Genomic DNA, 14,418 nt, shown 5'->3' on the forward strand with positions numbered 1-14,418 from the left:
TTATGTTTTATGAACTTACTATTCCCTTTCAATCTTATATGCAAGATCTCAATCCTAACAACCATGATTATAGTACTTACTAATCACTTGAATTATTATTAATAATTACTAATATTTTACACTTATGTCAAAATCACTTATCTTACACCTAAGTAACCTTATGTCATCATATATATAAGCAATTAAGCAGTATATATTGACAATAATATCATGTTGACCAACATGTGATATCTCATCTCATAAATAATAACAATACTACTAATGTACACGCATACAAGAAAACCAAGTGATTGAATGAGTGGCGGTGGAGAAAATAGTACTGTATAGAATTGAGCTGAATTTAGGCACTATGGCACTAACTTTCACATAGTTTCATATTCATTCATATTGGAAATGATTACATCAATGACCCAACCAAAATTAAATTCCCATAATGGTAGGCTCAGCAACAATGGCGGAGAATTGTGATGATCCTAACAAATCCACACGTCCTTATTCTCTTTTTTTCATTCCACACACACCATTTAGTCAAACACATATGATATAGTAACTGTTCATAAAAAAACCACACATTATGGTTCTGATTAATTTCATTACAACAACATGGACCAAAAACATAACAAACAAAGTAACAAGTTTCAATGATGAAAACAAAAACAAAAACAAGAACAATAGTAACTAGTTTGTTTATGCTACTTTGCTGTAAAGTAGTGTAACACAATATGGAGTTGACTCAATAATCATGATCATATATTTCACGGTTTATCCAAACTTTTTCATGCTCTCATCAATCAAAGTTTATAGCTTTACTTTCTCTCTCTTATTTATCTCTCTGTTGTGTATTCATTGTTTTCATGGGTCTATTTAATTTTTCTCCTAACCAAAAGGGTCATTTCATTTCTTTAACAACACGGTATCTTTTGTTTTTATTTCAATTTTCTATGTCATCTTCTGTTATGTCTTGAACTTCTCAATTTTTCATGTTCACACACACTATATGTGTTTAGCTTCTGTTCTTGTCAAGTATTTGATGTTTTTGTTTTGTTTTCCTATGTTTTGCTTTGATTTTTAAGACAACTGTTTTATGTTTTTGTTGATTTTCCTTTGAAAAAATGGGATTGGAGTTAAGTTTCAGCTCAAAAAATGTGTTTTTTCACTTTTACATGATTTTATTGTTTAGTCTTGGAATCTTCTTTGTAAGTTCAATCAATGAAGAAGGTTCAACTCTTTTGAAGTTTACAATTACTCTTTTAGATTCAGATAACAATCTTGTTAACTGGAATCCTTCTGATTCAACTCCATGCAATTGGACTGGTGTGTCTTGCACTGATTCATTGGTAACTTCTGTTAATCTTTACCACCTTAATCTTTCTGGTAGTTTGTCACCTACTATATGTAATCTTCCATATTTAGTTGAGTTGAATCTTTCCAAAAATTTCATCTCTGGTCCAATTTCTGAACCTTTTTTTGATAAATGTAATAAACTTGAGGTTTTAGACCTTTGTACTAATAGGCTTCATGGACCATTTCTATCTCTTATTTGGAAAATCAAAACACTTAGAAAACTTTACCTTTGTGAAAATTACATGTATGGTGAAATTCCAAATGAGATTGGAGAACTAATATCACTTGAAGAGTTAGTGATTTATAGCAACAACTTAACCGGAATCATTCCGAAATCAATCAGTAAATTGAAGAAGCTTAGAGTAATAAGAGCAGGTTTGAATGGTCTCTCAGGAACATTACCTTCAGAAATTAGTGAGTGTGATAGTTTAGAGACATTAGGGTTAGCACAGAATCAGTTAGTAGGTTCTATTCCAAAAGAGCTTCAAAAGCTTCAGAATCTTACAAATTTGATTTTATGGCAAAACTCTTTTTCTGGTGAGCTTCCTCCTGAGATTGGAAACATTAGTTGCCTTGAATTACTTGCTTTGCATCAAAATTCGTTGATTGGTGATGTCCCGAAAGATATCGGAAGGCTATCGCGGTTGAAGAGGTTGTACATGTATACTAATCAGTTGAATGGAACAATTCCACCTGAGTTAGGAAACTGTACTAATGCTGTTGAGATTGATCTTTCGGAAAACCATTTGATTGGTATCATTCCTAAAGAGTTAGGTCAAATCTCTAATCTTACCTTGCTTCACCTATTTGAAAACAATTTGCAGGGTCATATTCCAAAGGAACTTGGAAATTTGAGGCTGCTAAGAAATTTAGATTTGTCATTGAATAACTTAACTGGTAGAATTCCATTGGAGTTTCAAAATCTGGAACTCATGGAAGATTTGCAGTTATTTGATAATCAACTTGAAGGTGTGATTCCACCTCGTCTTGGAGCTGTTAAGAACCTTACTATTCTTGATATATCCGAAAATAACCTTGTTGGTAAGATACCGATCCATCTTTGTGAATATCAGCAGCTTCAATTCCTTAGCCTTGGATCAAATAGGCTCTTTGGAAATATTCCTTATAGCTTGAAAACTTGCAAGTCACTTGTGCAGTTAATGTTGGGAGACAATCTTTTGACAGGAAGTTTACCTGTTGAATTGTATGAACTTCATAATCTTACCGCGCTCGAGCTCCATCAGAACCGATTCTCGGGTTTTATTAGCCCTGAAATTGGTCAACTTCGGAATTTAGTGAGGCTTCGCTTGTCAGATAATCATTTTTCTGGTTATCTCCCTTCTGAGATTGGAAATTTATCACAACTTGTCACATTCAATGTCTCGTCTAACCGTTTAGGTGGAAGTATTCCAGACGAATTAGGAAACTGTGTGAAGCTGCAGAGGCTTGATCTTAGAGGGAACAAGTTTACTGGTATGCTTCCAAATTCAATTGGAAATCTTGTGAATTTGGAGCTACTAAAAGTCTCTGATAACATGCTTTTTGGAGAAATACCGGGTACTTTGGGAAACCTTATTCGGCTAACTGATTTAGAGCTCGGTGGCAATCGGTTTTCAGGACGCATCTCTTTTCATTTGGGGAGACTTTCTGCTCTTCAAATAGCACTTAACTTGAGTCACAACAATCTTTCTGGTACGATTCCTGATAGCTTAGGGAGCTTGCAAATGCTAGAATCACTTTACTTGAATGATAATCAACTTGTCGGTGAAATTCCTTCATCAATTGGTGAGTTGCCTAGTCTTTTAACATGCAATGTATCTAACAATAAGCTGATAGGAGCTGTTCCTGACACAACTACATTCAGAAAGATGGACTTGACGAATTTTGCGGGGAACAATGGTTTGTGCCGTGTAGGTACTAATCACTGTCATCCATCTTTAGCTTCATCTCATCATGCAAAGCCAATGAAAGACGGTTTATCAAGGGAAAAGATAGTGAGCATTGTCTCTGGAGTGATTGGTTTTGTTTCTCTTATTTTCATAGTTTGTATATGTTGGACTATGATGAGGCGCCACCGCAGCGACTCTTTTGTTTCTATCGAAGAACAAACAAAGTCTAATGTATTAGATAACTATTACTTTCCAAAAGAAGGCTTCACTTACAATGATCTCTTGGAAGCTACTGGAAATTTTTCAGAAGGTGAAGTTATAGGAAGAGGAGCTTGTGGAACTGTCTATAAAGCTGTTATGAATGATGGTGAAGTTATCGCTGTCAAGAAGCTGAATACACGAGGTGGAGAAGGAACGAGTATGGACCGAAGCTTCCTTGCAGAGATTTCAACTCTTGGAAAGATCAGGCACAGGAACATAGTGAAGCTGCATGGCTTTTGTTTTCATGAGGATTCAAATCTTCTCTTGTATCAATACATGGAAAATGGAAGCCTTGGAGAAAAACTTCATTCAAGTTCAAAAGAATGTGTATTGGATTGGAATGTTAGATATAAAATAGCTCTAGGAGCAGCAGAAGGATTATGTTATCTTCATTATGATTGTAAACCTCAAATCATTCATCGCGATATTAAGTCGAACAACATTTTGCTTGATCATATGTTTCAGGCTCATGTTGGAGACTTCGGATTAGCAAAGTTGATCGACTTTTCATTATCAAAATCTATGTCTGCTGTTGCTGGATCATTTGGCTACATTGCCCCAGGTACGAATAAGTTCAATACAAAGGTACTACATCAATTATACTTAGAAAACATATCAAGGGATAGTATAATTTCGCAACTGCAATAATTGTCGCAATATAAAAGATTTTGAAGTCGTCTTAATGGCATCGCAACCATAATTTCGACTGTATAGGCCATATGACCTCAATATATAGGTCGCAGTTACATGATTGTAATGTAAGACAATTGCGACTGCGACCACAATTTAGAATCATGATTGAGTCATTGTACCTTCTGCATTCTAATTATTGCTTGATTTATATTTATTTTCAGAATATGCTTACACAATGAAGGTGACTGAAAAATGTGACATCTATAGTTTTGGGGTAGTTTTGCTGGAACTAGTAACTGGTAGGTCACCAGTTCAACCATTGGAGCAAGGTGGTGATTTAGTGAGTTGGGTGAGGAGATCAATTCAAGCATCCATACCTACATCTGAATTATTTGACAAAAGATTGAATTTGAGTGAACAAAAAACTGTTGAAGAAATGTCTCTTATTCTAAAAATTGCACTGTTTTGCACAAGTTCATCTCCACTTAATAGGCCTACAATGAGAGAGGTCATTGCAATGTTGATTGATGCTAGAGAATATGTCAACCAATCACCAAACTCTCCTACATCTGAATGTCCACTTGATGAATATAAAAGCTCTTCTTCCAAAGGTTAGAATACTCAAGTGTTCAATGATAATAATTTGTATTACTAGCTTTATCCCTTAAGAAAAGTATTAGTAGATAGTACATGTAATGCATCTATTTTGTACGTAGATATGTCCAACTCCGATTTTTCATTTTTCAAAACAAATTAGTACTAAATTAAAAGGATTATAGGTTTTTTTTTTTTTTTTTTTGGTGTTTAAGGGATTATAGGTTTGAGAGTTTCATATTTCGGACAATTTTTTTTCCTTCTTTCTAAAATATATTTAGAATTAGGGAAAAATGTATTATTTTGATAGCTGATATAAGGGAGTAGATACTAGTATGAGATGTTCACTTGACAAAAGTAAGCGAATTTTTTATTTGTCTCTAGACTTGGATTCCCTCCAGTCAAATATCATTCGTTGGATTAATCTAACGATTGATAAGTTGATGGAGAGATAGGAGGGACTCCATACATTGCATTTGAAGAGAGAGAAACATTAAATTCTCACAAATTAGGGCTGGAAATGAGACGAGTCAAGCCGAACTCGTCTGAGCTCAGTTCGACTCAATAAGATTTGGTTCGGCTCAAAACTCGACTTGATTTCGATACGAACTTGTGACAATATTTTATTGTATCAAAATTTCACATAAGATTGCATAAAAAATCACATAAGAGAATATATTCCTTTCTTCCTATATTATTTGCCCGCTAAAAATTTCATGGAATAGTGTACATCGGAACAATTCACCTCATACATTTTTTACGAAGTAATGACCTATTGAAATTCATAGATGAAATTTTTATTTATATATGTAGAATACATATTGACTTGTCATGTTTTGTGCATGCAGATGATAGTCTTGAGTAGTGAATTTGAAGAAGCTTCACTATGTCCTCAAAGGAGAGTTATTTGAGCAATACATTTCCACATGTTTGAATCTTGATCAATGATGTCCCCTAGCTCAAATGAATAAATAACTTTACCTTAAAGAAAGTAAAAAATGCAATACTTTAACACAATCAGGATCATTTCCTTCATGTGCAAGTTCCTCTACTATGTTGTTTGACAAGTTTTCATCCAAAGGGTATCAAACAAGTCTAATATAGTATTTGTGATGATTCTATTAACATACCAAAACTCTTCTCAATGTAGACACTCTTTGTTTGATGCCTTAGATAGTGAGTTGAGCATACAAAAATCTTTGAACCTTAAATTAATGATGACTATCTTTGTTTCAACCATATCCCTTTTTACTTTTAACTCATATCTCATTTTTACTTTCCTTTCACTTTCACGCATTCTCTCAACCTCCTCCAACCTACCTTTTAAATATGTATAGTTGAACTACAAAGACCACATAAGATATGATCTATAAGTCAGGCTTGTTTGTAATTAATTTATTAATTCATCAATAAGAAACGTGTTCTATAAGTATTAAAATCATATAATTTAGTGCGAAATAATCAGATGAACATGCATATAAATTAGTATCTACGACATTTTTGGTCTATCAAAGATAATTACTCTGTTATTAAAAATACTTGGATGAATATTTGATGGTAGCCTCTCCAAAATAAAAATTTGAAACGGAGAGAGACGGCGATTTGAAACACACAACACAGATGAACCTTTCATGATAGCCTCTCATAATTTGATCAAAACCAAAATTTCATTAAAAAAAACACCGTTCATAATTTAAATGCACTTCGTAATAAAAAAAAAAAAAGTGAAGATGGGACGTTAGTTACTATATAGATATTTTCCCACAAAATATAATTAAATAATAAATCATTCCAGCAATCTCCCACTTGGACTACATATCGTAACAATTATATTAAAGTTATTTAGGGGCGCGTCTGAATGATATTTATCTTTAGATTTCCTATTTACAATTTGGTTCACCTCATACATCAATAATGGAATCATCGTGGTTATTTTCAATGACGTATAACGTAACTAAATCCCAACGACCACCATATCAATACACTTTAGGACATAGATCAATATAGATGAGTGACATGGAAATTTCATCTAATGTGATCTCTAAATCATGCATATTTTCAACTGGTTAAACTGAAATCTTTAGTGAGATCAAACTAAAGTTTGCAAATTCAATATTTGCACAAACGATACATGAATGGTTACAACAATAATAAACTCATGAACTTTATTTCTACAGAAAATCACAACGTAAAGTATGTATCAATATCAAAAACAAAAGTTTAAAACATAAAGGAATAGAAGACTCTCGCTAATCCAATACATCATTAGTGACAACAATTGAAACAATTAACAAGAAATACTCCAATTGAAACAACATCTTTCTAACAAATCACAAACTAAAGACCTTGCTAAACTCTTATTTTTTAGGTATTGAGACATCCCAATCTACGGATGGTCTGGGTGCATTTTATTTACATACTTCAACTTGAGGGAGTGAATTATCAACATGTCCCCAAAGGCCAAAACGCCCCCTAAAGGGGCCCGGATACTGTTCCAAAGGGCATCATCCCTCACAAACATCCGAAAGCATGAAATAGTTTATGACCAATCCTCATAGATTCACCACTTCGCCTTGCCCTAAAGCTCGTGCTTGGGGGATGTGGACAGTTAATATATTCCTAAGGGCCTGAAAGTCCTCTATAAAGGCTCAGGCGCTCTCCAGAAGGGCTCCTGAAGACTAGACGTGCCCTTCCAGAGGTGCCACCTTAGTTAGCTTCTGGAAGCATCTAGAAGTAAGTAAAGACCTAGAAGCACAACTTGCTTGAAGCTTAAGTCACGCGATAACCAACCCACCAAGAGACTATAAATATTACTCTTGGGATCATTCTCAAGGCATGACCAATACAATACTCAGGCCCGTTCCTATGAAATATGAGGCTTGGTTCTATTTTTAAAATAGGCCCCCGTAAAATCAAAATGCAATTCTTTTTGTGTACCTAATCTTCATTAAAAAAATCAGAATCAGAAGAACTTTTAAATACGAAACAAAACAAAATAAAATTAAGTGAAAGAGAGGTGAACTTTACCTAACGGTGTCGTTTGGAATGTCACTCCTATGTCGTAAGAAAGGGGAAGACAAATGGTTTATGCGAAAAAGAAATAATTGTTGTGATTCTTTCAATGAAATAATTTTTCAAATTGACTGAATAAGTGTTTATTCAAATTGATGGTGGTTTAATAGCATCAAATTTATGTCCAGAAAGTTGAACTAAAGTCTAAAAAAAAATCATACGTCTACTGAAGGAAAAAAAAGTAACAGGTGAGTATTATAATTTTTTTGAGGCCATAGTTTTTAGAGGCTCGGTTCGGAAGTGCCTCTTGCACTCCTCAATGTCCGGTCCTAACAATACTGAACCCTAATATATGATATTGTACCGACTACAAGTATAGTGGGATGTTGATATTTAACTAAATAATAATTGGAATAATTGTAAATATATTTTAGTTACTCGGAAAGGTTCTTAGCATAGCAAATTTATTAGCATACTACGTAACAAATTATTTAATTAATTCTCTTACTTATGTAATTCTCTATATTATAGAAAATCTGGGATGCTCTTCAAACACACGGTTTCAATAAATACCTTTCATATTTTTTTATTTATTTATTTTTTTTAAATAAAATGACAAAATTATTATAAACTCATGCAGATAAGTGAAGGTGCCGACGTTCGAATCTCGATCATGATGTTCGGTCTAACAATTTCAATATTTTTTTGCCAATTGAGGTAGAACTTATTAATATTCTCTTACTTTTCTATTTCAATAGACCTATAATTTTGTCCATAAAAAAATTATCATATGATACTTTTAATTGCTAGAGACATTTTGTCATCAACCATCATTATTGTTTTTTTTGTCACATCAATCATTATTATTGTTATTCTTCTGATATGTTTCCGTTGTTTAACATAAAAGACTAAAAGAGAGAAATAAAGAAATATATAAATGTTCAATAAAAAAAGAAAAAAGAACTTTGACGCACATCAAAATTTTATATGATATTTTTACCGAAGTTAAGGGATTGATTGATTGATCGAGAGAAAGGGAAACACGACACACTAACGTTCCTTAGATACATTTAACAATAACTCCAATTTTATAAATGGTCTCTTATAACTTGTAAATGATAAAAACTATTTAATTAAAGTTAAAAGGCATGGATTTCTTTTCTTATAAAGCGATCCAATGATTTTCTATTTATTACATATACAAAAAAGAGAAAGTATGAATCCAAACATCAGATTATTTTATGCTTTGATTATCTTTCTTTCTCTTCTACTTATTCTAACCGATGGTGGTCTAATCAACGGTGGTAGGTCTTCATTTTTCATACCAAATTTTAATTTCTAATTTTTCTTACACGCAATATTTCACCAACCTTTTTAAAAAAAAAAAATTGTTTTATGATCGTATTGGCCATTGCAGGTTCTGTTCCTTGCTTGACTAGCTTTGGTTGTCCAAGAAGTACATGCTACCCTCCTTCAACACCAAATTGCATTCGTCGTATTTGTGAGTGCATCTAAGTATAACAATTAAGTTAAAAACATAATTGTATGTTACTTGTAATTGAATAATTTATATGTACGTCATAATGTTGGCACTCATACAATTTTTGTCAATTTCAATTCATTTGGTTGATCTAGAAAACTCTCATTAGAGGATTAGTGGATGAAATTAGTACTTGTTATTAGGCTGGCCGTACTAATTGCTAGTGGCCTTTACTTTTTTTTTTATTTTTTTATTTTCGCACCGGTTTTCAACCCATAAAAAATGGACAACTAATCCGACTCGTATGTAGAGGAGGCATGTGCACCGGCCAAACCTTTACTTTTAATGCTACTGTGATGATTCACATATTTATGTTCTATATTAGACACATTTGGTTGTAAATGATACACCTTAAAGAATACAATACAAAGGCTATCTTATTCACTTTTCGTTCTTCCATCTTCATCTATACTCTTTTAATATATAGCTCTAATTTTGATTTCATGTCTTCTATGATGAATTTTTTTCTCTTCTACTTCTATGTTTCCCTCCCTCTCTTGCTTTCTATATTCTCTTGAAGTTGTTAAGTTGTCATATATTTTTATCCATTTTTTTTTTGTTACATCGAAAAACAAGCTAGTCCTTATGTCATTGAGACGGGCAAAATAGCTTGTTTTGGCAAGCATGTGTGGAGCTAATTTATTTTAATTTTAAAAATTAGTTGGCCACGGTTGAATGATGTCTTTTTAATTTCAACGTTTCATATTTAGTCGATAATGCTTTACCCGACCTAAGAAATTGTGTTTTGGTTGACTCATAATTTGACTCAATAATTGTTGAATGTTGAGTCATTTGATATTAGGTCTGATGCAGATCTGACTTAAGAAGTCATTTCTACTTGATTTAAAAGTGTTTCTTGCATTAGTGAGAGAAATTTGAGTTATAATATAAGTTTTGAGAGAAAATTTTGTGTTCGAGGTATGAATCATACACATCATAAGACTCGATAAAAGAACATGTAAATTAGTTTTAATTTTTTTTACCCCTTGTGAATTAAACATTCTTTTAATTAAAATATAATCTCTCTCCACTAGTCATTTGATGGCATCAAAACATTCATGTAATTAAAATCTACCATATCCCAATTCCTCTTCATTAAAATCTTTCCTCTTCCTTTGCTTGAACCAAACAAACCTAATGAAATAGAATGACAAACCATTATACATTAGACTTATTTGGGCTAAAAAAAAAGAGTAATGATAACTAGACACAAAATATTTGACACAAATACGACACCATGGGTAGTTTGGATATTTCCACCATTAAGCAGGGGTAGTTTTGTCAAATCCCATAGACCCATCTTCTTCCCAATCTCATCTTCTCTGCATTCTCTCTCAGTTCCTCACCACAGACAGCACCATTCTCCAAACCACCGCCTTCCTCTCCCGCCGTCGTCCTCACCACCGCAGCCTGCATCCTCACAATCATTTGTCCTCATCAGTGGCAACCACCACCGTCCTCGCCACCATCAACCCGTTCAGATCTGGATGCGACGACGACGAAATCTTCTCCCTCTCGTCGCCGGAGTCCCGTTCAGATCACCACCACATCGGACATCAAATCTGTGACGACCGTGGTCACCGTTGATTGTGAGAAACCTCGAGGGAGAGAGAGCAGTGAGAACTCGAGGGACAAAACACACAAAGATAGCACATGAGATAGGTGGAGGTTGCGACGACGTTCAAAGGAAGATGACCGGAGGTTGCGGCGGCGTTCAAAGGTAGATGACCGTAGCAAGTTGAGAGAGACCGTAGGGATGCAAGAAAGAGAGAAGGTGGATTGCAGAAAGACAAGAGAGAAGAGAAAATAATAATAATAAAATATATGGTATAAGTGAACAGTTGTATATGGTGTTGTATTTGTGTCTAAAGTTTTGTGTTTGTTTATCATTTCTGAAAGAAAAAAAAAAAGATGAATATGAGTTATTTTATGGATGAGTAATTAAAAACGATGAGGGAGTCAAGATGTATAATGGTTTCAGATCTAGCCATATGTCTTCTCTCTAGAAAAATCCAGGTCCCTCTCCCTCCGTCCATATACGCCGTACACGGCTAGTCAAGATGTAGCCATCTGTTGGGTGGTACGCACGCCTCTCGCGGCTGCACCACCGCCTTCGACCTTCTGAAAGGGTCACGCCGCTGTGTCGGAGCTGATGCAGTGGAGGCTGCTTCTTCCCTTCTTGGGTCTTTTTTTTTCTGGTTTGTTTCATCGTTGTGTTCCAATTTTGTATTTTTGACCCGACCTCATCTATTGCTGTTTTGTTTCAATGTTTTCAGATCTGGTTCTGTTTTATTCCAACGTTATGTTTGTTTTGTCTCTAGATCTGGTTTCTGTTTTATCTCTTCATTTTAGATCCGGTTTCAGGCACGGCTGGGTGCTGCGCCGGCGACCTCATCTTTGTTGCTCACGTGTTTTATGTGGTGATGAGGTGTTGTGGCGAGGGGACGTGATGCTCTGTGTAGGCGGATGTCACGAGTTATGGTGGCTTGTGGTGGAGATGGTTGTTTTTTGGTGGTGATGGGGGTGGTGGTTCGGTTGGAGTTTTATGTGGTGATGTGATGAAGTGGTGGAGCTGTGTGGGGTGCTGGTCCTGGCTGTTGGGTGCCGGAGGAGAGGGTGGTGGTTTTTTGCGCCACCGTCCTCTTTGGGTGCCGCAGGTTTTTGTTGTGTTTTGCTCGTTTGTTTGTGTTGGTTTCGACGATCTTTTTTCTGTTGTGGTCGTTGTGTTTGGTTTTCTTGTGGTGTTTTATTCTGTTGTGTTGTTCTCTGATGTAGTATTTTTGCATCAAACAATTGTAAGTATTTATATCGTCTCCTCAGGGACTAGTGCGATATCGCGGACCGTTCGACACCAAATACCATTCCAAGTTAAAAAGATAATTGGTTGTTTGTTTTAGTAACTCATTTGCAAACGATAAAATTGAGATTAATAGGGCGTGAAACTTGTTAGGATTAGAGTTCCTTGATCAAGCGTCGCACGTAACCTAATGATCATACATGGATTCTAGCTTTTCTTTGATATTATCACGTATCCCTCGACAACACTATTCGTGTCCAAACAATATTGTGAAATCAATTGTATCATTCAATCGTCGATCTTATCGTCCAATCGATGATTTCTCGATCTATTGAATGCTAAGAAAGCTTTAGGTTTGGATACACAAAGTGATTATCAAAACATCGATTCCATGTCTAGAACCTATGTTTTGATAGATGGTTATTCTAAACCTAGATTCAAAAGTATTTCTCAATCACAATTAAATCAAAGATAAAGATTAAAGTGCAAGAATAACATCAATATCAAATCAAATGCTAGAACCATATATTTATAGATCAAAAGATTACATGTTAAGCTAAGATCAAGTACCTCTAATCCCAACAAAGGAGATTTAGCTACTCATTGTCATGGAAGCCTTGCAAGAATGAATTTAAGGAGAAAGATTCATTTACAACTTGTGATTTCTCAACAAAGAATGAAGAATCCACTCTCTATCACTCTCACTCTATGAAGAACAAGCCCTATCTCTCTCTCTAGAAATATTACAAGTGAAAAACTCAGAGAAAAACTAAGTAAAAAAACTATATCAATGAAATGGTTGAGTGGGCTATTTATACAATTCTGACTCTGCATCAACTCGCCTCGCGAGCTCATTCATTCGCCATGGCGAGTTGAGGTTCCTTCGCCATTGGGTTTGTGCCACGTCAGCTGTGAGAGGCTAAACTGCCCTAACTCGCCTTCCACTCGCCATTGCGAGTTGGTGGCGAAAGATCTTTGATGCTTACTGGAATTGCTCGCCTTTGATGCTTGCCATGGCGAGTTGGAGGCGAGGGATCTCATTTTTCTACCTTTTTGTACTCTTCTCCATTTTCTTCTCTTTGCTTGATATCTTGAGTTCGAATCCTGCACAAATGGGTGAAGTAAGATAGATAAAGCGTAAAAGGGCAATAATCACTTATTTCTCGGCTTTTCCCTCAATAACTTGCAAAACAAGTAACAAAAGTGCCTAAAATATATCACTTAAAATACAACTTTCTAGCACTTATCATTCTCTCTCGGTGGATCTTGTCTCACGATGATTCTCTAAGAAGTTTTGGTGTCCGTCTGCTGTTTTTGTGCTTTTCTGAAGTTGCTTGAAAGGGTTTGGTGCGTAGACACTCCGTGATGGCGGTAGTAGTCATTCATGTACCTTTCAAAATTTGGGTCTTTTTGGGTTGTGCTAGTGGGTTCTTGTGGAGTTTTGGTTTTGGTTGTTGTTTACTCCGACAATGGTCGCTTTCTTCTTGCCACTGGCGGACGCCATTCTTTGATTTGGGGTTGTGTTTCCGCTTCAGACCGGCGTCGCTGCCCAAGTTTTGTTGTTTGGTTTCGTCTCCCTCTGGTCATGAGTTTGTGTTGCTGTTTGTTTCTTGGAGAGGTGGTTTGGTAGTGTAGTTTACTTTCAGCCTTGCTATCTTGCTCTTGTATTTGCTGATCCTTTTGGTTGTGTCTAGTTTTAGTTTCGTTTTGTTTTTGTTCCATAATGTTGGTTTTGGTGTTGTTATTGCTGTTTAGTTTTTGGGTGCATTAGCCCATATTTCTTTTTCGGTGGTTTGGCGTCGTTCTAACCCGATATGTGGTGTTGCAGTGTTGGTCGTGGTGATGGTTATGCAGGGTTGGTGGTGGTGGTGATGTGTGGTGGACGTGGTGATTCGGTAAAAGGGGATGTTGATGTTGCTTAGGTGTGCATGTGCGTGTTTTTGTGGAGGATTCCTTTCAGAGGCTGCCTCTGGTATTCAGGTCCATATTCGTTGTCGCTACCTCTTGTTTGAAGTTGTTTGGGTTGCTTAGGTGTTCAGGTTGCATGTCCTTTGAGCTGAGCTTGTTTTCCATGTTGATTGATGTTTGCACCACCGCAATTCATGTTGTCTGTTTTACTTGTTGTGTGCTGGATTCTGACGGGGCCGGTTACTTTTGCTTCGAGATCGGGAGTTGGTGTCTAGCTGCTTTCTTGTCTGGCGGGCTCGGTGTTTCTCTGGTGGACTGGGGGTTAGGGGTGCCCGTCTGGTTTGATCTTGAAGTCTGGTGGCCAATCGCTTTTGATTCGAGATTGATAGTCAGTTCTTCGGTTCATGTTTGGTTTTTGGGCTGTTATGATGTTCTTTCGG

General features: G+C 35.7%; 1 protein-coding gene and 1 long non-coding RNA gene across 2 annotated transcripts; both read left to right on the forward strand.

The window, feature by feature from the left end:
* Positions 1–342: 342 nt before the first annotated feature.
* Positions 343–5,893, forward strand: LOC25487035 (leucine-rich repeat receptor-like serine/threonine-protein kinase At1g17230). The gene is made up of 3 exons (XM_013608885.3): positions 343–4,056; positions 4,349–4,738; positions 5,570–5,893. Exons 1-3 carry the CDS (start codon positions 1,113–1,115, stop codon positions 5,584–5,586), a joined length of 3,351 nt encoding a protein of 1,116 aa, XP_013464339.1. The 5' UTR covers positions 343–1,112; the 3' UTR covers positions 5,587–5,893.
* A 3,008-nt stretch (positions 5,894–8,901) lies between these two features.
* On the forward strand, positions 8,902–9,657 carry LOC25487036 (uncharacterized). Its single transcript, XR_003009350.2, has 2 exons — positions 8,902–9,037; positions 9,151–9,657. It is a non-coding gene; the product is annotated as an uncharacterized lncRNA (long non-coding RNA).
* Positions 9,658–14,418: the final 4,761 nt, after the last annotated feature.

The sequence above is a fragment of the Medicago truncatula genome, chromosome 2, assembly GCF_003473485.1.
Source record: "Medicago truncatula cultivar Jemalong A17 chromosome 2, MtrunA17r5.0-ANR, whole genome shotgun sequence".
Classification (NCBI taxonomy): domain Eukaryota; kingdom Viridiplantae; phylum Streptophyta; class Magnoliopsida; order Fabales; family Fabaceae; genus Medicago; species Medicago truncatula.